This window comes from Ctenopharyngodon idella, chromosome 20, assembly GCF_019924925.1.
Source record: "Ctenopharyngodon idella isolate HZGC_01 chromosome 20, HZGC01, whole genome shotgun sequence".
Classification (NCBI taxonomy): domain Eukaryota; kingdom Metazoa; phylum Chordata; class Actinopteri; order Cypriniformes; family Xenocyprididae; genus Ctenopharyngodon; species Ctenopharyngodon idella.
In genome coordinates, this window is record NC_067239.1 from 1,432,269 (window position 1) to 1,457,385 (window position 25,117).

The 25,117-nt window shown below is 41.4% G+C and overlaps 1 protein-coding gene across 46 annotated transcripts in view; it reads left to right on the forward strand.

Moving 5' to 3' along the window:
- Window positions 1-25,117, forward strand: part of LOC127502206 (ribonuclease inhibitor-like) — an 88,693-nt gene that overhangs the window by 31,999 nt on the left and 31,577 nt on the right. For 7 of the 46 annotated variants that reach the window (XM_051874866.1, XM_051874872.1, XM_051874865.1 and 4 more), the window contains 6 exons: window positions 5,888-7,756; window positions 18,456-18,629; window positions 18,731-18,904; window positions 20,585-20,758; window positions 21,912-22,085; window positions 22,189-22,362. The exons of 19 other annotated variants lie outside the window; for them this stretch is intronic. In XM_051874866.1, coding sequence (XP_051730826.1) covers window positions 5,888-7,756; window positions 18,456-18,629; window positions 18,731-18,904; window positions 20,585-20,758; window positions 21,912-22,085; window positions 22,189-22,362 — 2,739 coding nt within the window. The remainder of the gene's footprint in view (window positions 1-5,887; window positions 7,757-18,455; window positions 18,630-18,730; window positions 18,905-20,584; window positions 20,759-21,911; window positions 22,086-22,188; window positions 22,363-25,117) is intronic. 20 more of the 46 variants (XM_051874857.1, XM_051874858.1, XM_051874859.1 and 17 more) reach the window with 9 other exon arrangements.

Below are 25,117 nucleotides of genomic sequence, written 5' to 3' on the forward strand. Positions count from 1 at the left end.
TTTTTGGTTCATTCACACTGATTTTCTGTTCTCACATATCACGTAAAGAACCCGTGAAGATGTGACATCGATGTGACGTGTAATGTCTCCACTAGAGATCGACCGATATGGGTTTTTCTATAACCGATGCCGATGTTTAGAGGTCAGGGTCAGCCGATGGCCGATATGTGCTGCCGATTTTTAGGGCCGATATCTTGAAGTTTTCCCCTTCATTTGCATGCTAAAATGTCACACTAATAATAAGTGGATGCACAACATTTCTAAACTTAACATCATTTATTGAACACTGACTTGATTTACATAAAAGTTTTAGAGCATTTATCAAGCTGAATTTTTCAAGTTTGTTGGAACATAAATGTAAAATATACATTTAAATAAAATAAATACAACTTTATAAATAAAAATCAATTCAAAACTTTGTCATGTTGCACAGCCTTGTATGCAAGGACAGTGCTAAACTCTTAGTGATTTCTGACATTCTTGACGGTTAACGTTAGACAGGTTTAATGAGGATAATATCTGTGCGACTTATATATATATAGTCATTGGTCGGAACACATCACTTTATTAGGCTGATGTCCATTTTTATTCGCATTACACAGTTGATGGAAATACACGCAGATGCTCATATTTTTGAGCTGAATTTCCATTAATGCAAAGTTGGATGGAAACCCGGCTATTATCTGCATCAAACCATGCTTCTGAACAAATGTCATACACTTCTGCGCAGTGGCGTAGCACAAATCCGCGGGCCGAAAGTCCGAGGCCCCCCGAAGGAAGGTTCAACCAAGGGGAGCCAATGGATATCACACAAGAAGCAACGTGCAAACTTTGCGAAAAAGTTATGCCGGTAAAAGCTTAACCTCGGTCAGTATTCAAAGTGAAAGTAAAAGTGACGGAGCTGTCTGACGCTGCATTAACGGAGCATTTTCTCTCAGAGACGAATTTCAACATAATATGCTGATAACGGTATATAACTGTCTTAATTTATTCCATAATTTCTCTTGTTGCCCGTACATATAGTGAAACAAATGAGAAGAATAGCATTTCGTGTTAAACAGCTTGTTTTTTTTTTTTTTTTTTTTTTTTTTTTTTAAGTTGGTGCTTGAAGTAGCTAGCCTAAAGCTGCTCTTAATTTTCATTTATGACTGTAGTGTTAGGAAATATTATAGACTGTTAATAATTATAATTATAGGTCTAATTCATTGTATAATAGACCTAAAAAAATGTTTAAAACATACTGACCGAGGTTAAGCTTTTACCTGCATAACTTTTCCGCAAAGTTTGCACGTTGCTTTTTGTGTGATATCCATTGGCTCCCCTTCTTGGTTGAACCCCCGCGGATTTGTGCTACGCCACTGCGCAGAAGTGTGTGACATTTGTTCGGAAGCATGGTTTGATGCAGACAATAACCGGGTTTCCATCCAACTTCGCATTAATGAAAATTCAGCTCAAGAATATGCGCATCTGCGTATATTTCCATCAACTGTGTAATGCGAATAAAAATGGACATCAGCCTAATAAAGTGATGTGTTCCTGTCACGATCACTGTCTGTTCCTGTCAGTTCCTGGACTCCACTTCCCAGAATCCTCCCTTCCAATCACATGCACCAATCACCAATTGCCACACACACCTGCAGATCATTACCTGGACTATTTAAGACACACACACACACACACACCCTTTGCGAAGTCTTGATTTGCCCCGGTGATCATTTCTAAGCGTTTTCTGTGGATTGTTATACTGTTGCCGATTGGACTGTTTATCTCTTGTGATTCTCTGCTGCCTGCCTTGAACCTTGCCTGTGTACTGGACTGTGTTTGTTTGCCGCCTGCCCTGATCTCTGCCTGTGACCCGATACTGTTTGTCTGCCGCCTGCCTCGACCATTGCCTGTCCTTGTTTATGTTCCTGCCTTTGCCCCTGTCTACCTGTGTAATTACTGTTCTTAATAAAGCTTGCAAATGGATCCCCGCTCTGCCGACCCATCATTACAGAAGACTTCGCCATCACAACGATCCAGCAGCTTTTCTGATGAACACTGGTCTGGTAGGAACCTTGCATTATTGTTATTAGGGCTCAAGCAGGGCTCACGATCGCTGGAGGAATATGTTGAGGAATACTTGGACATTGCTTATCATTCCGACTTGCCGGACTGTGCGCTGATAGACTTTTTCTGTGAGGGCATTAATCAGCCACTCAAATCACAACTCATTCGTGAGGGACCCCGTTCATCTCTAAGTCAGTTTCTGGATCATGCTTTATTGAATGTTGGCTCTCCGTTTACTGTGGGTGTCGCGGAGGAATGTGCCACCTCGTCTGGTCGCGTAATGGCTGCCGCGCCAGATGACACTCACAAAATGGCGGCCACAACATCATCACATCATGTCTCCGCTAATCTTCCAGAGCCAAGTCAAGTCTCCGTTGATCTTCTAGAATTACATCACGTCTCTGGATCTGTTTGGGAGCGGAGAGGGTTGCGTTCCAGTGTGGCTGATCCACCGCTGACTTCAGCACGAGCGGCTGGCATTCCTAAACCTCCGCTGGCCGCCTCGCACTCAAGCCCGCCGGTTGCAACGCACTCAAAGCCGCCGGTTGCTACGCACTCAGGCTCGCCGGTTGCTACGCACTCAAGCTCGCCGGTGGCGACGCACTCAAGCTCGCCGGTTGCTACGCACTCAAGCTCGCCGGTTGCTACGCACTCAAGCTCGCCGGTTGCTACGCACTCAAGCTCGCCGGTTGCTACGCACTCAAACTCTCGGGATGCTATGGACAAGATGGCCGCTTTCCCAGTGCCCACGGGCAAGATGGCCACCGCGCCAGTGTCCGGGAACATAGGGGTCATTCCAGCCAGTGAGTCCGCTCCACCCCGTGAGCCCGCTGCAGCGCCCACCGAGGAGGTAGGCACAGAGCCACCGCCTCAACTATGCAAACGGAGGAGGAGGAGGAGGAGGAAGAAGGCTTCCTCCAGCCCTCAAGGCCCGGAGGCCTTCCCAGAGCCCGCTGTAGGCCCGGAGGCCGTCCCAGAGCAGCCCGCTGCCGTCCCAGAGCAATCCGCTCTTCCTGATACGGCCACGGAGGCCGGCGCCGAGCTCCTCGCCCTGCCGGCGCCACCCGAGCTCCTCGCCCTGCCGGCGCCACCCAAGCTTTCTGCCCTACCGGCGTCGCTTGAGCTCCTTACCCACGAAACCGCCACGGCCTCCGTTGAATTCCCCAAGAACTTTTTGGGGGGGGGCCATATACCTGAGGGTGGGGGGCTTGTGGGTGGGGACCCTGCACGGCCGCGATCATCAGCGGCCTCCGAATTGCTTGAGCTTGTGGGTGGGGACCTTACACGCCCACGGCCTTCAACCGCCTGTGAACTGCTGTGGCCAGCTACGGACCCTGACCTGCCGTGGTTGCCCAAGCCACCTGACCTGCCGTGGTTGCCCAAGCCACCTGACCTGCCGTGGTTGCCCAAGCCACCTGACCTGCCGTGGTTGCCCAAGCCACCTGACCCGCCGTGGGCGCCCAAGCTACCTGACCCGCCGTGGCCTCCCGACACTCCTGACCCGCCGTGGCTACCCCTGGCACCTGACCCGCCGTGGCTGCCCGTGGCACCTGACCCGCCGTGGCTGCCCGTGGCACCTGACCCGCCGTGGCTGCCCGAGTTCCTGGACCTGCATTGGAGACCCCGTTCTCGTCTGCCAACAGGTCTCCAATGTACCCACCTGTGCCATTTACGCCGCGAGGACGCGCCTTCCGGAAGGGGGGCGTTATGTCACGATCACTGTCTGTTCCTGTCAGTTCCTGGACTCCACTTCCCAGAATCCTCCCTTCCAATCACATGCACCAATCACCAATTGCCACACACACCTGCAGATCATTACCTGGACTATTTAAGACACACACACACACACACACCCTTTGCGAAGTCTTGATTTGCCCCGGTGATCATTTCTAAGCGTTTTCTGTGGATTGTTATACTGTTGCCGATTGGACTGTTTATCTCTTGTGATTCTCTGCTGCCTGCCTTGAACCTTGCCTGTGTACTGGACTGTGTTTGTTTGCCGCCTGCCCTGATCTCTGCCTGTGACCCGATACTGTTTGTCTGCCGCCTGCCTCGACCATTGCCTGTCCTTGTTTATGTTCCTGCCTTTGCCCCTGTCTACCTGTGTAAATACTGTTCTTAATAAAGCTTGCAAATGGATCCCCGCTCTGCCGACCTATCATTACAGTTCCGACCAACGACATATATATATATATATATATAAAATGTCGCATAGTTATTATCCTCATTAAACCTGTCTAACGTTAACCGTCAAGAATGTCAGAAATCACTAAGAGTTTAGCGCTGTCCTTGCATACAAGGCTGTGCAACATGACAGTTTTTAATTGATTTTTATTTATAAAGTTGTATTTATTTTATTTAAATGTATATTTAAGTTTACGTTTATGTTCCAACAAACTTGAAAAATTCAGCTTGATAAATGCTCTAAAACTTTTATGTAAATCAAGTCAGTGTTCAATAAATGATGATAAGTTTAGAAATGTTGTGCATCCACTTATTATTAGTGTGACATTTTAGCATGCAAATGAAGGGGAAAACTTCAAGATATCGGCCCTAAAAATCGGCAGCACATATAGGCCCTAAAAATCGGCAGCACATATCGGCCATCGGCTGACCCTGACCTCTAAACATCAGCATCGGCATCGGGTATAGAAAAACCCATATCGGTCGATCTCTATAATAGACCTAAAAAATGTTTTTCAAAGAGGATCTGATAGCCTAATCTTTTATTATCCTTACAGCACGTCAGTTATGCGGTGATGCGCTGTGAAATTATTGCGGGGCAAATTTATTATAATATTAATTTAATAATAAAAGTAGCTTACCTAATAGTAATAATAATAGACTAGAAGAATGTAACAAGCTTACATGAATTGGAAATGCCAAATCCTCTTAATATTGACAATATTTGTCGGAGTAACGTAGCCCTCAATCACGCTGCAGTGTTTGTGAGTGCTGCCGCCTTCTCCACCCCAAGCAGAGTGAAATTCTCCGACTCCGATACAGGAAAAATAAAACAGAACTTATAACATTGGGGCTAATATGTTAGCAAGCAAGCTGCTGGTAGTTTTGGACTACAGTCCTTAAAGTTAACTACAAGTAAGCGAACCTTCAACCAGCTGTAGCATTATGCTAGTTCCCGACGGTTCTATGCTATCCGTTGTTTCTTTCACTAAGTGAAGCAACACTTCATAGTTTACTAGTAATATATAGTAAATATATGGCCATAGGACTTTGAAATATCAGAATTTAAGCCTTAGGCTACCTTTATCTCCCAGGACTGTTGTTGAATCTTCCAAAAGTTTCAATTCACATGCGGTGGCAGCAGCACATTCCACCGCACCAATAACACAGGGCTGCCCGCGGACGTGCCTGGCTTTAAATCGGCGCTACTAAACACGGACCGATATATTGGTCGACCTCTAGTCTCTACAGCATCTTAAGTTTGCTTTCTCACACAGAAGGCACTCTGGCAATTTTATGGCAATTTTCTGGGATCATGTGAAAGGGGCTTAAGAAGAGTGACAGATCGTTGCCTTTTCCTTCATTGATGAAACAGTGACCTCTGACCCCAAGCGAGTATTAATGTGTAGTGGGTGATTAAACTGCTCTATGAAAGTCAAAAACACACTGACAAATGAATATATGGACAAAAGTTTAATGAGGGGAAAATTTAACTGAAACCGAAATGTACGACATTAATTAGACAGACAATACAAGATTGACATCTGTATTAATTTACTATATCATTTAAATTTGAATTTTATTTATACATTTAAATTTTTTATTTTACTTTTTTTTTTTTTTTTTTTAACCTGTTCATTTTTTATTTTTGTAGTTTCAGCAGAGTGGATAGAGATGATCAGACTGGAGACCTGCAGCAGGATTCTCCTCAACCAATGAATGATGAACTACAGAGAGTCAAAGACCGACACAAAATCAGCATGAAGAACAAGTATGAGAGATTATTTGAGGGAATGAAACTCCAAGAGAATAAAACCCTCCTGAACAGGATCTACACACAGCTCTACATCATAGAGGGAGAGAGTGAAGGAGTGAATGAAGAACATGAGGTTTTACAGATGGAGAAAACAGCCAGAACACAACACTCACAAGACACTCCAATCTACTGCAATGACATCTTTAAAGCCTCACCTGAACCAGGATGTGAGGAGAAACACCAAATCAAGACTGTTCTTACTAAAGGAGTCGCTGGAATCGGAAAAACCGTCTCTGTGCAGAAGTTCATTCTGGACTGGGCCGAGGGAAAAGCCAATCAGGATGTAGATTTCATGTTCGTGCTTCCATTTCGAGAGCTGAACTTGATCCGAGATCATCGGTACAGTCTTCACAGACTTCTGCTGGACTTTCATCCTGAACTTCAAGATCTGGACTCAAAGATTTATGAGGAGTGTAAAGTTGTGTTCATCTTTGATGGTCTGGATGAAAGCAGAATCACACTGATGTTTTCAGGCAAAAAGAAAGTATCTGAAGTGACTGAGACTTCATCAGTCGGTGTGTTGATGTCAAATCTCATGAAAGGAGAGCTGCTTCCCTCTGCTCTCATCTGGATCACCTCCAGACCAGCAGCAGCCAATCAGATCCCCTCCAAATACATCAACCGTCTGACAGAAATTCAGGGATTCAATGAGCCTCAGAAGGAGGAATATTTCAGGAAGAGAATCAGTGACGAGCATCAAGCCAGCAGAATCATCTCACACATCAGAAGAGCAAGAAGCCTCCACATCATGTGCCACATACCCATCTTCTGCTGGATCTCATCCACTGTGCTTCAGAAGCTCCTGAAAGAAGATCTGAGTGCAGAAATCCCTCAAACTCTGACTGAAATGTACATCCACTTCCTGCTGATTCAGATCAACATGAGGAATCAGAAGTATGAAGAGAGAGATCCAGAGAAACTCCTGCAGTCCAACAGAGAAGTGATTGTGAAACTTGCTGAAGTGGCTTTCAATCAGCTGATGAAGGGCAATGTGATGTTCTATGAGGAGGACCTGAGAGAGAATGGCATAGACGTCACTGATGCCTCACTGTATTCTGGGATTTGCACTGAGATCTTTAAGGAGGAATCTGTGATTCATCAGAGGAAAGTCTACAGCTTCATTCATCTGAGCGTTCAGGAGTTTCTCGCTGCTTTCTATCATTTTTACTGCTATTTAATGAAGAACAAGAGACCACTGTATGAATTCAGATTTTACAGATATGATAAAGCCTCTCTGTATGATCTACTAACATCAGCAGTAAATAAAGCCCTAGAGAGTAAGAATGGACAGCTGGATCTGTTCCTGCGGTTCCTGCTGGGCGTCTCACTGGAGTCCAATCAGAGACTCTTGCAGGATCTACTGACACACACAGAGAAAAGCTCAGAGAACATCAGAGAAACCACACAGTACATTCAAAAGAAGATCAAAGATAAGGAGGATTTTTTTAATCTCTCAGCTGATCAATCCATCAATTTGTTCCTCTGTCTGCTGGAAGTGAAAGATCAGACTCTGTCCAGAGAGATTCAGGAGTTTGTGAAATCAGACAAACACTCAGAGGAGAAACTCTCTCCTGCTCACTGCTCAACAATCGCCTACATGCTTCAGATATCAGAGCTGCTGGATGAGTTTGATCTGAAGAAATACAACACATCAGATGAGGGGAGAAGAAGACTGATACCAGCTGTGATCAACTGCAGAAAAGCTCTGTGAGTGTTAATTATTAACAAATGAAGAATCATGTTAAATAATGAATCTAGCACGATTTCCTAAATGAGAGATTTTCTCCTAAATAACAAGATTAGGATCTTAAAGGGGTAATGACATGCCTTTTCATTATTTTAATGTGTAGCTCGAGGCTTATTTATTATGATATCAAAAACAGTCATATATTTGCACAACATGATTATTTTCTAGTGTCAGTCTGACACTTGTCAGTAAATGCCCGCTTTGTTTTTCAATGTTTAAATATTTGAAGCACAGCAGTATAGCTGCCCCCTAACAGACGAGACGACCGAACGTCTCGGGTATGTATATAACCTTAGTTCTCTGAATAGGGAACGAGACGCTGCATAGTCGCTATGGGAACGCCTCTGCGTGATGTCGTCTTGAAGCACGTATGAAATCTGTCCAATCAGGAGACGGAACGTCATAGGCGGGTGACGTCACTGACCAGGAACTATAAAGCTAGCCCGAAAACACTCTCATTCAGCTTCTGAAATACTGAAGCAAGTCACTTACGGGCATGACGGGAGTATGGCAGGGCAACGCAGCGTCTCGTTCCCTATTCAGGGAACTAAGGTTATATACATAACCGAGACGTTCCCTTTCAAGGGAACTCGCGCTGCGTAGTCGCTATGGGAACGAAATCCCAACGTCGCCATACGAGCAAGTGACTGTTCGTGTGAGGCCTCAGCACTCAACTCACAGTAAGACCTGCACCCCCGGAATGGAGCCGAGGTCTAATTCATAAAACCTCACAAATGTATGCGGTGAGGACCAGCCTGCCGCATCACAAACATCATTTAGGGAAACCCCTGAGATTAAAGCCTTAGAGGCAGCCATACTCCTGGTTGAATGAGCCTGGACGGCCAAGGGTGAAGGCTGTCCAACTGACTCATAAGCAAGTGAGATGGCCTCGACCACCCACTTGCTCATTCTCTGCTTGGATGCAGGGAGACCCTTCCTAGGTGCTCCGAAACATACAAATAGCTGATCAGCTTTTCTCCACATGGCAGCTCTGTGGACATATGCATCCAGCGCCCTAACCGGGCACAGCAGATTTAGCTTTTCCTGGTCCGAGGATGTAAAAGGAGGAGGACAGAAGGCCTGCAGCACAATAGGTCTCACAGGATTAGTGAGGACCTTAGGTATGTATCCCGGTCTGGGATGAAGGAAAGCCTTAACGTTACCAGGCGCAAATTCGAGGCATGATGGAGATATCGACAGGGCCTGAATGTCTCCAATTCTCTTGAGAGACGTAATAGTGAGCAGAAACACTGTCTTAAGTGTTAGGAATTTTTCTGGCACCTCCTCGATGGGCTCGAAGGGGGCCATAGAAAGGCTTTGCAACACAATGGCTAAATCCCAAGCCAGTACTCTTGTGCGAGCTGCGGGTCTCAACCTCAAAGTGCCACGGAGGAAACGAGTGATAAGTGGGTGTCTCCCCAAAGATACCCCACTCAAAGGATCGTGGTAAGCAGCTAAGGCCGCAACGTACACCTTCAGTGTGGAGGGGGATAACCCTGAAGAAAATCTAACCGGGCAGTTAACAGGATCCCATTGGTGATTTTCACACCAAGAAGTGAATAATCTCCACTTCAAAGAGTAAAGTTTCCTCATGGAGGGAGCTCTGGATTGGAAAATGGTCTCAACAACCTCGGTTGAGAGACCGGAACCTCTGAGCTGTGCCCCCTCAGAGGCCATGCCCACAGCTTCCATAGCTCCCAATATCAGCAATATCAGACCGCCCGCCTTAGAGAGAAGGTCCCTCCTGATCGGAATCTCCATCGGAGACCCGTCGAGAAGGAATACCAGGTCTGAAAACCATACTCGAGCCGGCCAGAACGGGCTACTAACAACAGACGGGCCTCGTCCCGGCGCACTCTCTCCAGAACTCCTGGGAGCAGCGCAATCGGGGGAAAAGCGTACAGCGGCAGCCTCGGCCATGGCTGTACCATAGAATCCAGCCCAAGAGGTGCTTAGTTTGACATCGAGAACCACAGTGGACAGTGAGTCGTCTCTCGAGACGCAAACAGATCCACTTGGGCTTCGCCGTAGTTCTCCCATAAAAGCTTCACTATATCTGGGTGAAGTCTCCATTCCCCGGGCCTCGGCCCCTGCCTCGACAGGATGTCTGCTCCCACATTCAGGTACCCCGGGATATATACTGCTCTGAGGGAGAGCAGTTTCCCTTGGGACCACAGGAGGATCTGATTCACCAGCTTGTATAGTGGGCGTCATCTCAGACCCCCCCCTGCTAGAAATACCTAGCCGGAGATAGACGGGCGCGCATAATCACCGAATCCCACACCACGCCTAGATAAGTGGTCCTCTGAGCTGAAGAAAGCACACTTTTCTTTGCGTTTAGTCTCAACCCCAACCTTCTCATGTGAGCGAGAACAACATCTCAATGTTGGACCGCCATCTGCTCTGATTGAGCCAGAATCAACCAATCGTCTATGTAGTTTAAAATGCGGATGCCCTGCATACGCAAGGGCGTCAGAGCCACGTCTACACACTTGGTGAAGGTGCAAGGTGACAATGCTAGGCCGAAGGGAAGAACCCGATATTGGTATGCTTCGCCCCCGAAAGCAAACCTTAGGAACTTCCTGTGTTGCGGGAGGATTGATACATGGAAGTATGCGTCTTTTAGATCTATCGTGACAAACCAGTCCTCGGACCTGATTTGTGACACAATGTATTTGACTGTCAGCATTTTGAACTTGAGCTTCGCTACTGTTCGATTCAACTGGCGCAGATCTAGAATTGGACGCAATCCCCCGTCTTTCTTTGGCACAATGAAATAGTGGCTGTAAAACCCTGACTCCCTGCTGGGAGGAGGAACCCTTTTTATAGCCTCCTTTCGCAAGAGAGTCTCTACTTCTTGTGCCATTACCAGAACCTGCTTGGGGCCCACCACAATGGGCAGGACCCTGTTGAATCGGGGTGGGCGTGTTCTGAACTGAATCGCATACCCCTTTTCTATTGGGTGCAGGACCCACTGAGATACTTTTGACAGATTTTTCCACTCTGACAAAAAATCTATTAAGGGAACCAGCCTCTCGAGGCTGGCCTCTGGTGGAATATGGGCAGCCAGCACAGTGCCCTGAAGCGGAGCCTCGGCAGGGAACAACTGAACTGACTGCAGAGAAAGCGTGCCACCCTCGGGTGACCCGCAAGGAGCTACTGCGCCCCGGTATAATAGTGGGGTTGGCAGAGCTCCCCCCTGAGGGCACCGAAGACAAACAGGCACCATTGAGAGAGGTGAACACTGTTTGCCTCCGGAGGGGACCACCCTCAGGATCCTGACGCTGCTGGCGTCAGGATTTCTTTGCCGAAGCCCTCTTAGCCACAATGACAGCCCTCAGATCTGTCTTGCCTTTGTAGGACTTCGGCTGCGAGCGTTGCCCTGCCTCCCAGCTCCTCGGAGGGGGAGCACGGGTAGCAACGCTCTGCTTCTGCTGTTGTCTGTGTTGATGCGAGAAGCTCGTACTCAGCTTCGGCTGCTCTCGCCATAGCAGCAGCCTGCTTCCTCGCCTCCTGAAACCTCTCGGTGACAGATGTGATAGCGTCACCAAAGTAGCCAGACGGATTCAGTGGGGCATCCAAGAGAAACGTCTTGTCACGATCTTTAATGTCAGACAGATTTAGCCAGAGGTGGCGCTCCGTAGCCACCAGGGCTGCCATAGAGCGGCCGATTGACTAGGCCGTCTCCTTGGTGGCACGGAGTGCTAAATCTGCTGACTGACGCAACTCATGGATGAAATCAGCCCCCACTTCCTCACTATCGCCCAAGTCTTTCAGCAGGTCAGCTTGGTATGCTTGAATGATGGCCATAGTATGTAAGCATGCCGCAGCTTGACCTGCTGCCGAGTACGCTTTGCCCACTAGCGCTGAGGTGGTCTTTAGTGGCTTAGTGGGCAACGTCGGGGCTTTGAGGGACGATGCCGCCTGTGGAGAGAGATGGCTCACAAGCGTCTCTTCCGCTCTCGGCATCGCCCTATACCTGTGTTTTCTCATACCCACCACATTACTGTATGTGGAGGTTTGAGGGGAGTAAACACGGGATGACTCCGGTCTCTTTCACGATCTCGACACCTCAGTGTGGAGATTGGGATAAAATGGTAGCGCCCGACGTGGAGGTAGAGCAGACCTTGATGGTAAGAAGCGTTCATCAAGATTACTTCCAGCTCTCTGCTCTTGCTTCTCGGCTGCCCAATCGATATTGAGCTTGGCAACAGCGCGAGTAAGCACCTCCATGAGCTTCTTGCTCGCAGGAGAGTGAAGTGGCGAGTCTTCAGTCTCTCCCGTTGTCACGCTAACAACGTCCAACTCCTCAGAACTAGACGTCATTAACGTGACTGTGTCGACCGGAGCGGAAGAAACCGCAACGCGTGCTTCCTGCCTCCGAATCAACACACCGGATGCAGCAGGTGAGGGCAGAGATAAGGCTGGGCCCGTCTCTAACCCCTGCTGCTACATCCATTTGCGAACCCCAGGACATGAGACGCCGTCCTGCCTCAGCAGAAGCGGGGCCCGAGCCCTGGGGCGCGCGAACCGAGCCACTCTCCTCAAAGAGGGCTCGGCAGGAGTGCAGCGTCCTCATAGGAAACTGTTCACAATGGGCATGCTGCGCTCCCAAACAGACAACACAAATATCGTGTGTATCCCCACCCGTAATAAAACGAGGGCAGGGATGAACACACTTTCTAAACTGCTGCTGCTGTTCACTCGCCATAATACCAACTTTCTTTGAATAAATGATGGTAGACAGACAACAATAAATAAGACAGACAAGATACACGTAGCGCTTGCTGAAGACACAGAAGCTGAATGAGAGTGTTTTCAGGCTAGCTTTATAGTTCCTGGTCAGTGACGTCACCCGCCTATGACGTTCCGTCTCCTGATTGGACAGATTTCATACGTGCTTCATGACGACATCACGCAGAGGCATTCCCATAGTGACTACGCAGCGCGAGTTCCCTTGAAAGGGAACATTAGTTGATGAGAAGAGCCTTGGTCAACCAAATTTTAATTGGTTGGTTAGTTGCAGAAAAAAGATTTGTTTGTCAACCTGGTTATGTTTGCACTGATATTTCTCTCTTAAGTGTTTCAGTTTGCTGTATATTTATTTGTGCATTTGTTTATAATTTATATTTATGTCCTACATTTATTTTTACAATTCAGTTTTTTTAAGAAAAGGTTATTTACAGTTATTTACAACCAAAAGGTGTTTTATTTAAAATGTTATTGTGTTGGTGTTACAAGTTCATAACTTATGTTATACTTTATTATACTATAACTGACAAACACATGTTCAGACTGTCTCCTTGCTGTGTCAAGTACAGACACATTCATAGTCATTACGTTTGTGTATGTATGCGCTTAAGTGCTTGATTTATATTTTAAAGGCTCATTATTAACAGGGCTCTATGTTTACATTTCTTTATAGGAGCATTTGTTCTCAAAATTAAAACATTTAGGAGCAATTTAGTAAAATATTTTGTAGAACCATCTGATCAACTTTCCCATTATGAGGCAATATTTGCCTTTTTTAAAATGTATTTACCAAGGCTTTTTTTTTTTTTTTTTTTTTTACCTTTGTAGGGGCATTTTTTCTAACCTTATTAAATGTGTATTTTTTTATGTCAAATTCTTACATATATATGTATTTAAATAGATTAATTTTATTTAAAGTTTTGAATATATCATTATTAAATGAGTAAAATAGATGAAATGATACTTTAAAAATAAATCTAAAACTGCCAGTAGGTTGTGACAAGTAATTGTCTTTGTCACTGAAATCAGATAATATTGTGCCTGAAATGCATGTCATTTAGTATTAACTTCTTGTTTATTTAACTGTTGTATAAAATCAATATCACATTTGCAATTGTGCTGCAATCATGCATGTTAACCTGCTTCACCTCTGTTTAGTCCCTAGCACACTAATTATTTCACAAAACTTAAAGGGATAGATCACCCAAAAATGAAAATTCTGTCATCCAGGGTAGAGACCTGCACTACCGCGGGACCCAACTCAACCGAGTGCAGCGTGGGACAAAATTTGTTGGGTGAATGCGGGTGCGGGCAGCAAGATACTCGTGTGTGTGTGGGTTGCGGGAAAATAAAATGATTTGCGGGACTCCCACAAAATGGAAAATCTAAGAAAACTTAAGTAAAAAACAAACTGTTATTTATCTGCTGCACAAAAACAACAAGTACAACTAAAATAAAATAAAAACGATTTACAGGCGAAAGGTTGGAAGCTAACTCTCGCCTGGTTCATATATGCAGAATCTAGCCTACCACACCGAGGCAAAATGTCTGAAGCGCAAGACACAGGTGGATCGCTTTGTGCTACAGATGTTAGTTCGTTATTAAAGAAAGGAACATACAAAACTACAAAACCAAGCAAAGGAAAATCTGATATTTGGAAACGTTTTTCAGTAGTGTGCTACAGCAATAGAAAGCACCTTCCTTTAGCAGCAAAATACTAACATACAGCGCACAAGTCTGGAACTTCAGGTCTGAAGCGTCATGTGTGCAGTTTTGAAAGGCCAAACTTCCCTGACGTTTATGGCAAGTCAGTCGAAAGTGTCAAGTGCACTAAAAGATGAAACAATAGAAAAATGTGTTGACTTTTTTTGTGCCGACCTAAGACCTTACAACACCGTCTCTGGCCAGGGTTTCTTTAAACTAGTGCAGCACCTCGTTGACAGCAGCTAAGATTGGAAAATTCGATGTGAAGGAAATGTTGCCTCATCCAACGACAATGTCATGAAATCTGAGTGAAAGGGCACAAACACTAAGAAGAGCTGTTGTCAATGACATGACCGATACAATTGTGAAATATGGTTGCGCAGTGACGACTGACATTTGGACCGAAAACTATCGGAAATCCTCCTTCCTATCAGCCACAATACATAGAGGCAAATTACCACTTGGTGTCAAGGGTGCTCTTTGCAACCCCATTCGATGCAGGCATTTCAAAAACTGGCGAAAACATTCAAGCTTTCTTATTTCAAAATCTCAGAGTATTTGGAATAGATAGTTCACAGGCAAAGAAACTTGTCTTCGTCACTGACAGAGGAGCGAACATGGTCGCAGCTCTACGCAGCTTCACAAGAGTGAACTGTAGTGCTCACATTCTCAACACTATTCTTTCACATGCATTCTCGTCCGCTGTGATTGACAAAACACCCAAAGTTGGCCACAGTCTGAAAGATGTGAAAAAACTAGTCACCTACTTCAAACATTCCGGCCTGCAAATTAAACCTAGCAAGTCTCTAAAGCAGTCAGTGGAAACAAGATGGAATTCTGAAATGCTAGATTCTGTGTTTTAGCAGTATGATGACATTGCAACAATCCTGCTGGATAATAAACAGTATGAAAAAGTAGGGTGCATTGACAAGAATATTCTTAAAACCCTGGTGACTTTTTTGAAGCCGTTCAAAGATGCAACCACTGACCTGGAGTCAGACAATACAGCCTTGAGTGCGTGTCTAGTTCTGTCGTGGTCTGTAAAACTAAGAAACCACTGCGAGGCAGCCAGGACTGACTGCATTCTCCGTGAATTTGCATCAACTTGTGTGCAACGTCTGGACGAACTAATGTCGCCAAAAAAATTGCACAAAATGGAATTCACATGCTCTAAAAAATAGCTACATTCCTCACTCCCAAACTGCGTCAGTTAAAGATGATTGATGATAATGAAAGACAAGCTGTGATCCATGCCGTCAAAGTGTTGATGACTTGGGGTATGATGAGGATAACACAGAGGAAAACCTACAACCCGCCGCCACCAAAAAGGGCTTTTCAAGACTTTGCGGAGTGGGAGGATGCTGATGATACCATGGACAGCGACGTTTCATTCAATTCCGAAATAGCGAGATATTTAAAGGTCAAGTTGGCTGGATCAGAAGCACACGGACCCAAGGATGTCCTCCAATGGTGGAAAAGTTGATGTCAAGAATTTCCGAGGTTAAGCAGAGTAACACGGCATGTACTTTGCATTCCAGCTTCAAGCGCACCATCGGAGAGGGCCTTCAGTATTTGCGGTCGTATACTGGAGCAAAGACAAATAAATCTGAAGCCCTCAGCAGTGAATGAAATGCTGTTTCTGCATGGACACATAGACCCCAAAGACCCCTGAGTGTACACCCCAAATGAAGACCGCACAAGGGTTAAATGAAATGTTGTCAAAAGTTATCAACCAAGTGAAATGCATCAGACAGTCTTTCACCAATCAAAGGTGGATCTTTAATTTATCTACAATGTAAAAGTATGTTAAAAATGTTTTAGAATGGGTCACCCATATAGTTCACCCAAAAATTTAAATTCTGTCATTAATTACTCACCCTCATGATGTTCCAAACCCATAAGACCTCTGTTCATCTTCGGAACACAAATTAAGATATTTCTGATGACCCCAGAAAGATAGTAAAGACATAGTTAAAATAGTCCATGTGGCTACAGTGGTTCAACCTTAAGTTTATGAAGCGACGGGAAAACTTTTTGTGCCAAAACAACAATAACGACTTTATTCAACAATTTCTTCTCTTCTGTGTCAGTCTCTGATGCTGTTCACGTGAGCACCATGATGCATTCGTGTGGTGCTGACGCAGGAGTCGGCCAGTAATGAGCTGGTGTTCTGACGTAGAACCCGAAAGTGCTACACTTGTTTACAACATGAACAGTGTCAGAGACTGACACGGAAGAGAAGAAATTGTTGAATAAAGTCATTATTTTATTTTTTGCGCACAAAAAGTATTCTCGACGTTTCATAACATTAAGGTTGAACCGCTGTAGACACATGGACTATTTTAACGATGTCTTTACTACCTTTCTGGGCCTTGAAAGTGGTAATAACGTTGCAGTCTATGTGGGGTGAGAGAGCTCTCGGATTTCATCAAGAAGATCTTCATTTGTGTTCAGAAGTTGAATGGGAATTGCGGGTTTGGAACAACATGAGGGTGAGTAATTAATGACAGAATTTTCATTTTTGGGTGAACTAACCCTTAAAGATACACTGCATTTAAAAAAATCAGTGTTGTCATATTTTGAATACCTCAACTGAATTGAGGTCATTTGTTTTATTTGCTCTTATTTTATTACTGACTGTTTACTTGTCTTTTTTTTTGTAAATTCAATTCAGTTTGAAATCAAGCTTTCTTGTGCTGCGTATAAACTATTGCAATTCACCCTATTTTAAAGACACAAATACACAGAGTGAGCAAATGTTTAATTGAGATTTTTGTAATGGTAATTGATCAGTGTTTAAATATGTAAACAAAAGCCTAAATCAAAATCTATTCATCGCATAAAGTGGACGGGTCTCTTCAAAAGACTTGAAACCGCTCCTTTCAAATTGATTACTGTTACAATGAGTCTTGTGGTTTTCAAAGCTTGAAAATAATGATTGCCTTGACAAAATGGATGGACAAAAAAAAAAAGATATTAAAATATCTATATGGCAGTATATAGTATGTAGCGGTTTTCCCCGTGGTATTTAAAATTATACTGAATATTGATAATTTTCAAGGTATTGTATTGAAGTTAGCAATTCCAGTATCGTGACCACTAATTCATGTAGCTACTTTTTTGTTGAAAGTAGTTTTTTTTTACTTAGATCTATGATTTGATTGAATATTTATTGGTAATTCATTATCACTGGCTAAAAAGTAATTAGTAACTAGTAGTTTGAGTAGTTTTTGAGAAGAGTAATTTGTATTCATTTGTAATTGAGTATTATTTCAACAATGTAACAGTACTTGTACTTAAGTACAATTTTTCAGTACTCTTTCCACCACTGGTAGCCATGAGTCACATTGGAGTGACATCAACTCCCTTTCTTTGATTGATTGGCTAAAGGAGGAGCTGTAAGTCTAGAACTAGTGGACCAATGATTTTGATTAAACCCGCCCTAATTTTCATGAAACTCAAACTGCAATTTGCATTTTGCATTGAAAAAGAGAGTGCAGAATGTGGAAAGAAGAGCAAAAAGAAAACAGCACAAGTGTGCAAAAAAATAAAATATGAGCAGAAAAATTCAAGAGAGCAGAAATTACAGAGTAATAAAACCAAGGAAAACATGATTTGTAAAAATACAAACATAAGTTTAAGATTTGTGCAATATAATTTTAATGTTTAAAGTTTTGATTCGTGCTTATTATTTTTTTAAATGTGCTTTTAATTTTTATAATAACGCTTATTATATTTCGATCCATGACCACATTGTTTGCTATTCTGATCATTTTGCATTATTTTTTTCTATTTGTGCAATTTATTTGTACATGTATTTTTAAAGTTTTGATTTACACATTTTTTTTATTTTTTATCGTGACCGCAATACTTAAGACAGGAATTTAATCCTATAGATTAGTCAACAAATGGCTTAAATGAAGGGCGACTAGTCGACTAAGAAAATCTTTGGTCAGGGGCAGCCCTACAAAGCAGTAGCTGAAAAAAAAAACAGCCAGGAGCTCGTCTGATCTCTGATCTTAATGACCTGAATGATAAAATTATCAGATTATTCACACACTCAGAAGCTCATCTTTTTGTGATTCAGGCTGGAATGTAAAAATATTTTGTTCCAGGTTCCTGAGGACAGACAAATAGCAACTTTACATGCTCTTATTTTTATTTCATTATTGTATTAATTGTATGTTATTTCATCTATTTCAGTCTTTCTGGCTGTAATCTCAGTGTTCATTGCTGTGAGAGTTTGTCATCAGCTCTTCAATCCTCGAACTGTGTCCTGAGAGAGCTGGACCTGAGTAACAATGACCTGCAGGATTCAGCAGTGAAGCTTGTTTCTGATGGACTGAAGAGTCCAAAATGTCAGCTGGAGATACTGAGGTATTTAAGAACATATAAGAGATCATTTACAATCAGCTGGTCATAATGTTGATGTGTTTTTAGATGATCTTACTGTTGATGTGTGTTCTGCTCTGTTTCAGTCTTACTTACTGTAATCTCACTGTTCAGTGTTGTGAGAGTTTGTCATCAGCTCTACATTCCTCAAACTGTGTCCTAAGAGAGCTGGACCTGAGTAACAATGACCTGCAGGATTCAGTAGTGAAGGTGCTCTCTGATGGACTGAAGAGTCCAAAATGTCAAATGCAGATACTGAGGTATTTAAGAACATATATGATATTCCATGGGTCTTGGAAAACATGGGAAAAAAAACAATTTTCTAGTCCTAGAAAACACATGGAAAATAAGGGAAAACATCAATTGTCGTAGAAAAATCTGATTGTCCTGGAAAATTCTTTCTTTGTTGAAAAATGCTCTTGTTCAAGAATAAAAAGCTTACAATTAGTCTGAAACAATTAACGCTATTAGTAAAAAGCGCTATGTTCTGAATCGCTGAATTTTGACATGTGAGAGAAGTATTTTAAATTATGCTGTTTAATCACTCTGTGATGCTGTCTTATGTAGCAAGGAATTAAGTGCTCGAATGTTTGCATTGAATGTAGGTACTAAACTTGTTAATATTTATACTTGCAAACTAATAATTTTGATATGGTATATGCAAGGGCTCAGCACGGAAAACTACAGCATGCATGACAGCATTAGCCCGAGAAAGTACAGTAAATTTGATGTGTAAAGTCTTATTATTTAGTGACAGAAATGTTGAAACTTCTTGCATCCCCATAACAAATTGTTTTTCTTTTCACTTCTCGCGCAGCACAGACTAGTGTGGTAAACATGCAAAGACTTTAGCTCAATCCTCTTTGAAATTAGGCGTGTGGTATATCAGTGGTGTAGTCAGGGCCATACACACATGTACGCCATATACTTACTTTTTGCCCAGGGCTGTTTGCGTATTACGACTTCTAAGGATTAGTATTTGCGTATACCCACTTGTTTTTTTGCTTCGAAAGTCCATAATCTATTGTAATGTTAGCTTTCCCTTTCACTGTGTGTCCAATGCTGTTGCGTAAACTCGCGGTTCTTTGTTGTAATTGGTGCATTAGCACTTCCATCGTTCTACCTTTTCCCACCCATCATCGACTAAAAAATCCGGCTTGACGGTGCGTGTTCGTGCTGCAGTGAGAGAACTCCGATCAAAGCCGCTCGGTGTTTTGAGCGGTGCATTGAGCAGTTCTCCACTTATTTTTTTAGGACTACACCACTGTGGTATATGTATCGTCTGTGGTAATATAATAGTAGTCTACTTATATAAACTTAATAAAAGTATGATTGCAAATGTTATATTGATTTTCTGCAACAGTTCCCTAAACAAAAGTTACTTACATTTTAGACAAAGTATTGTCTGTTTTACCAACAAAAACAAGGCTGGAGCAGAATGTTTCTTGAATGAGTCATTTCATTCAAGAAAAGTTATTCAATGACCCGTTCATACAGACCATCACTTCGTTCGTAAATGAATAAGCATTTTGAATGAATTGTTTGAAAGGATGACTCCAATGACTCACGCCTTAAGACTGTTATTTTCTGCCCCCTACTGGCTGTAATTTTAAAAGTATCTGTCCTTTTTTACTATTCAATATTGTAATTGTTTTAAAACATTAAACTCATAGCATTATTTATGAAATTGTGATATCTTGTTTGTTTATATTATAATAATTCATTAGATTATTACTAATGGTTGTTTGGATCATTTTATTAAATAGTTTATAAATATATTATGAATGTGCTATAACATAATTTAAGATGAATATAGAAAGTGTTCTTTCCAAAAAAAAATAATAATATATAGTCAATAATATATAGTAAGTTAAAACATAATGTTGATTTGTATTTGTATTTGATCAGACTGTTGATGTGTGTGTTCTGCTCTCTTTCAGTCTTTCTGGCTGTAATCTCAATGTTCATTGCTGTGAGAGTTTGTCATCAGTTCTTCAATCCTCAAACTGTGTCCTGAGAGAGCTGGACCTGAGTAACAATGACCTGCGGGATTCAGCAGTGAAGCTTCTTTCTGATTCACTGAAGAGTCCACACTGTCAGCTGCAGATACTTAGGTATTTATGAATATTAAGTGCTCGAATGTTTGCAGTGAATGTAGGTATGTAAACTTGTTAACATTTATTCTTGCAAACTAATAATTTTGATATGGTATATGCAAGGGTTCAGCACGGAAAACTACAGCATGCATGACAGCATTAGCCCGAGAAAGGGTAGTAAATTTGATATGTAAAGTCTTATTATTTAGTATCAGAAATGTTAAAACTTCTTGAATCCACATGAAAAATTGTTTTTCTTAGTAATCCTTTCATGTAGTCCCTTTTCTTTTATTTAGTTCTGAACAATAATGGAAGTCAAAATGAGTCGCTAATGCGATGTACAGTGAATCACACATTCAGTGATTAATTCACTCCTCGCGCAGCACAGACTAGTGTGGTAAAAATGCAAAGACTTTTGCTCAATCCTCTTTGAAATTAGTAGTGTGGTATATGTATCGTCTATGTTAAATATAATAGTAGGCTACTTATATAAACTTAATAAATGTATGATTGCAAATGTTATATTGATTTTCTGCAACAGTTCACTAAACAAAAAGTTACTTACATTTTAGAAAAAATATTGTCTGTTTTAGCAACAAAAACAAGGCTGGAGCGGAATGTTTCTTAGTAACACACAGTTGGGTTTTGTTTCTGAATGAATCTGTGTTTAAATGAGTAATTTGAGAAAGTGATTCAATGACCCGTTCATACAGCCCGTCACTTCATTCGTAAATGAATAAGCGTCTTGAATAAATTGTTTGAAAGGATGACTCTAATGAATCACTCTTAAGACCATTATTTGCTGCCCGCTATTGGCTGTAATTTTATAAGGATCTGTCCTTTTTTACTATTCAATATTGTAATTATTTTAAAACATTAAACTCATAACATTATTTATGAAATTGTGATATCTTGTTTGTTTATATTATAATAATTCATTAGATTATTACTAATGATTGTTTGGATCATTTTATTAAATAGTTTATAAATATAATATAAATGTGATATAACATAATTTAAGATGAATATAGAAAGTGTGCTTTCCAAAAGAAAAAAAAAGTGACAGTGAAGTACAATGACTGAATACTGTCAATAATATATAGTAAATTAAAACATAATGTTGATTTGTATTTGATCGGACTGTTGATATGTGTGTTCTGCTCTCTTTCAGTCTTTCTGGCTGTAATCTCACTGTTCATTGCTGTGAGAGTTTGTCATCAGCTCTTCAATCCTCAAACTGTGTCCTGAGAGAGCTGGACCTGAGTAACAATGACCTGCAGGATTCAGCAGTGAAGCTTCTTTCTGATGGACTGAATAGTCCAAACTGTCAACTGCGGATACTGAGGTATTTAAGAACATATAAGATCAAATTTACAGTGAGACACTCATAATGTTGATGTGTTTGTAGATGATCTGACTGTTGATGTGTGTGTTCTGCTCTCTTTCAGACTTGCTGGCTGTAATCTCGCTGCTCAGTGTTGTGCGAGTTTGTCATCAGTTCTTCAGTCCTCAAACTGTGTCCTGAGAGAGCTGGACCTGAGTAACAATGACCTGCAGGATTCAGGAGTGAAGCTTCTTTCTGATGGACTGAAGAGTCCAAACTGTCAGCTGCAGATACTGAGGTAATTCAGAACATAAAAAATAAAATTTACAGTCAGTTGGTCATAATGCTGACGTGTTTGTAGATGACCTAATTGTTGATGTGTATGTTAAGTATGTGTGAAAAAGCAACTATAATCATTCAACCGATTTGTTCAAACAGCTGATTCATTCAGAAATGAAGTGACAGTCTTTTTTAATGGGTCGTTGAATCTTTGACTCACCTGATTTGTTAAAAACACATATTCATTCAGTAATGAAACACCACTGTGTTGATGGGAAATGCAAAACAGCTCTGTGGTTTTGTTTGGAACTATTTTAGTTTGCGAAATAGAGCAAAAAAAGGGCAATATTGTGTCTAAAATGTGACACACTATATTAACTATATTAAATTATATTGAACACCTTTGCAATTGTGCTGATTTTCGGGAAACATCAATCTATTTGTGTTATACTGCTCAGCTATATCACACTGTAAAAAAAAATGCCAGGAATTTATAGGATTAAAGATTATTATTTTACAATAAATTGCTGTAGTGACAAATTTACTGTGATATTAATGCATACTGGGACATTTTCTCACTAATTACTTTTAATCAACAGCAAAATGATACTTAAATCACAGTAATTTACTGCTCTTGTTTTAATGTGAATTTACATTATAAAGTTGTCTTTAACCATGCCACTATAAGAAATTATATTGTTTACCACTGTAATTGTTTGATTAGTGATTAGGTGATTAGTGTTTCATTAGCTTGGGATCTTGGACCTTGTATATTCATATTCAAATTTCTGATCTAACCACGTCAGAAGTGTGACAAATGAAAACATTTCTTAAAACAATGACAAGCTATAATATAAAATAAGCTAATTGGCTGATTTCAAGTTAGTCAACTATTCTTAGCTTGAATATGATTTCGTTTTAGCGTTATTATTGAATGAAGATTTACCAATGTCTTATTTCAAATTCATAACTTTGTAGATTGTTCTTTCACAATAGTAAAGCAACTGCTGTGATTTATTTTTGAAAGGTGTGACATCTTGCAACACAAGACTTTTTTTTGTTATAAGCATCATCTCTGAGGCACAGACATCAATACATCAATACTACAAAACACAACAATGGTGACACTAAACAAATAATAATAATAATAATAAAATTAGAAAGGTCTTTTATCCCCATAGAAAGCAACGCAAGTACCACATTCAAGGTCCAGAAATGTAGTAAAGACATTGTTAAAATAGTCCATGTGACTACATTGGTTTAACCTTAATGTTAAGAATACTTTTTGTGTGCAAAAACAAAATAAAAATAACGACTTAATTCAACAACTTCTTTTCTCCTGTCATTCTCCTACACTGTTTATATTCTGCGCTTCCAGGTTCTAAGTCAGAACACCGGCTCATTATTGGCCGGCTCCTGCGTCAGCAGCACAGGCAATGCATCGTACAGCATCAGCCAATACTGAGTCAGTGGTCTGAAGTAGATTATGATCAGATTTAAAGCTGAATCAGTGTCTTTATTTGCACATACTCTATATATTTCATTTGAAGAAGACATGATAAAATATGTGTGCATACATGGTGTTGGTTCATGTTTAGATTGAGGATTGAGGAACCATACACACATATGTGCCTGAAGGACAACAATGCAGTTGAACAGGCAGAAGGGTTAGTGTGCTGACCACACCTTAAAGGGTTAGTTTACCCAAAAAATTTAAATTCTATCATTAATTACTCACCCTCGTGTCCTTCCACATCTGTAAAGCCCAGAACACAACAAGCCGACGGTCGGCCATCGGGCAGTTTTTGTTCGTCTGCCGACTAAGTTTTTTCAGTGTGTTCCGCACCGTTGGCTGAAGTTGGTCCTTGTTGTTTTTTTTCGGAAAAAAAACTTATTTTTTTTTCTATTTTGGGATATCACATAGGGCTGCACGATATTGGAAAAACTGACATTGCAATATTTTGTTTTTCTGCAATATATATTGCGATATAAAAAAAAAACAGATGACTTGAATAGCTCTATTTGGAAAGAATTAATCATTCTAGGATGATTGGGGGGATTTTGTAGGTGAGTGAATATGCATAGAAAATAATGAACAAATTAGAAGCATAGATATATAATACAATAGAACAAAGATACAAATTAAATAAATAGTGCTTTATATTTTCCAGGTAATTCTAACAGTATTTAGGTACAGAAATTGAAAAATCAAATGTAAAATAACACTGCATAGTCTCACTGTATAAATAATATGTAATTAATCTGTGTTAAAACTACACAAGTGATTTTCTCTTTGTCTTTTGTTGTTTGATTAACATTCATGACACAAAAAGCAAGCAAGGGCTGCTGTCACTTTAAGAACGAATGCGCGGCGTGGATCCAAAATACTGTTACACATCCGGTTTTCTTTCTCAATAGTTTAGTTCACCTAAGCCATAATCAATTGTGTTTACAAGGATAGTCGATCTTTTACGTGCATTTTGACATTTGTTTTTACATGCATGTCAAAGTCAAAGTGGTTTGGTATAAATACCTTCCAGAACTGTCTTACACGACCGTGTTCCCAAACAGCAGACATCTGCCCCCGAAAGCAAGATAACACATTTATTGCGTTTCGTCTGCACACTCTGAGATGGAAGTAATTTATTATATATGAAAATTATTCTATACAGTGTCTTCTCTTAATGATATGTAGTCCCAGTCTATCAGGAAGTAATGATTTTGTTCTCTTCAACTCACTGGATAGAAACGCTGCTTTATTCACAAATATTTTA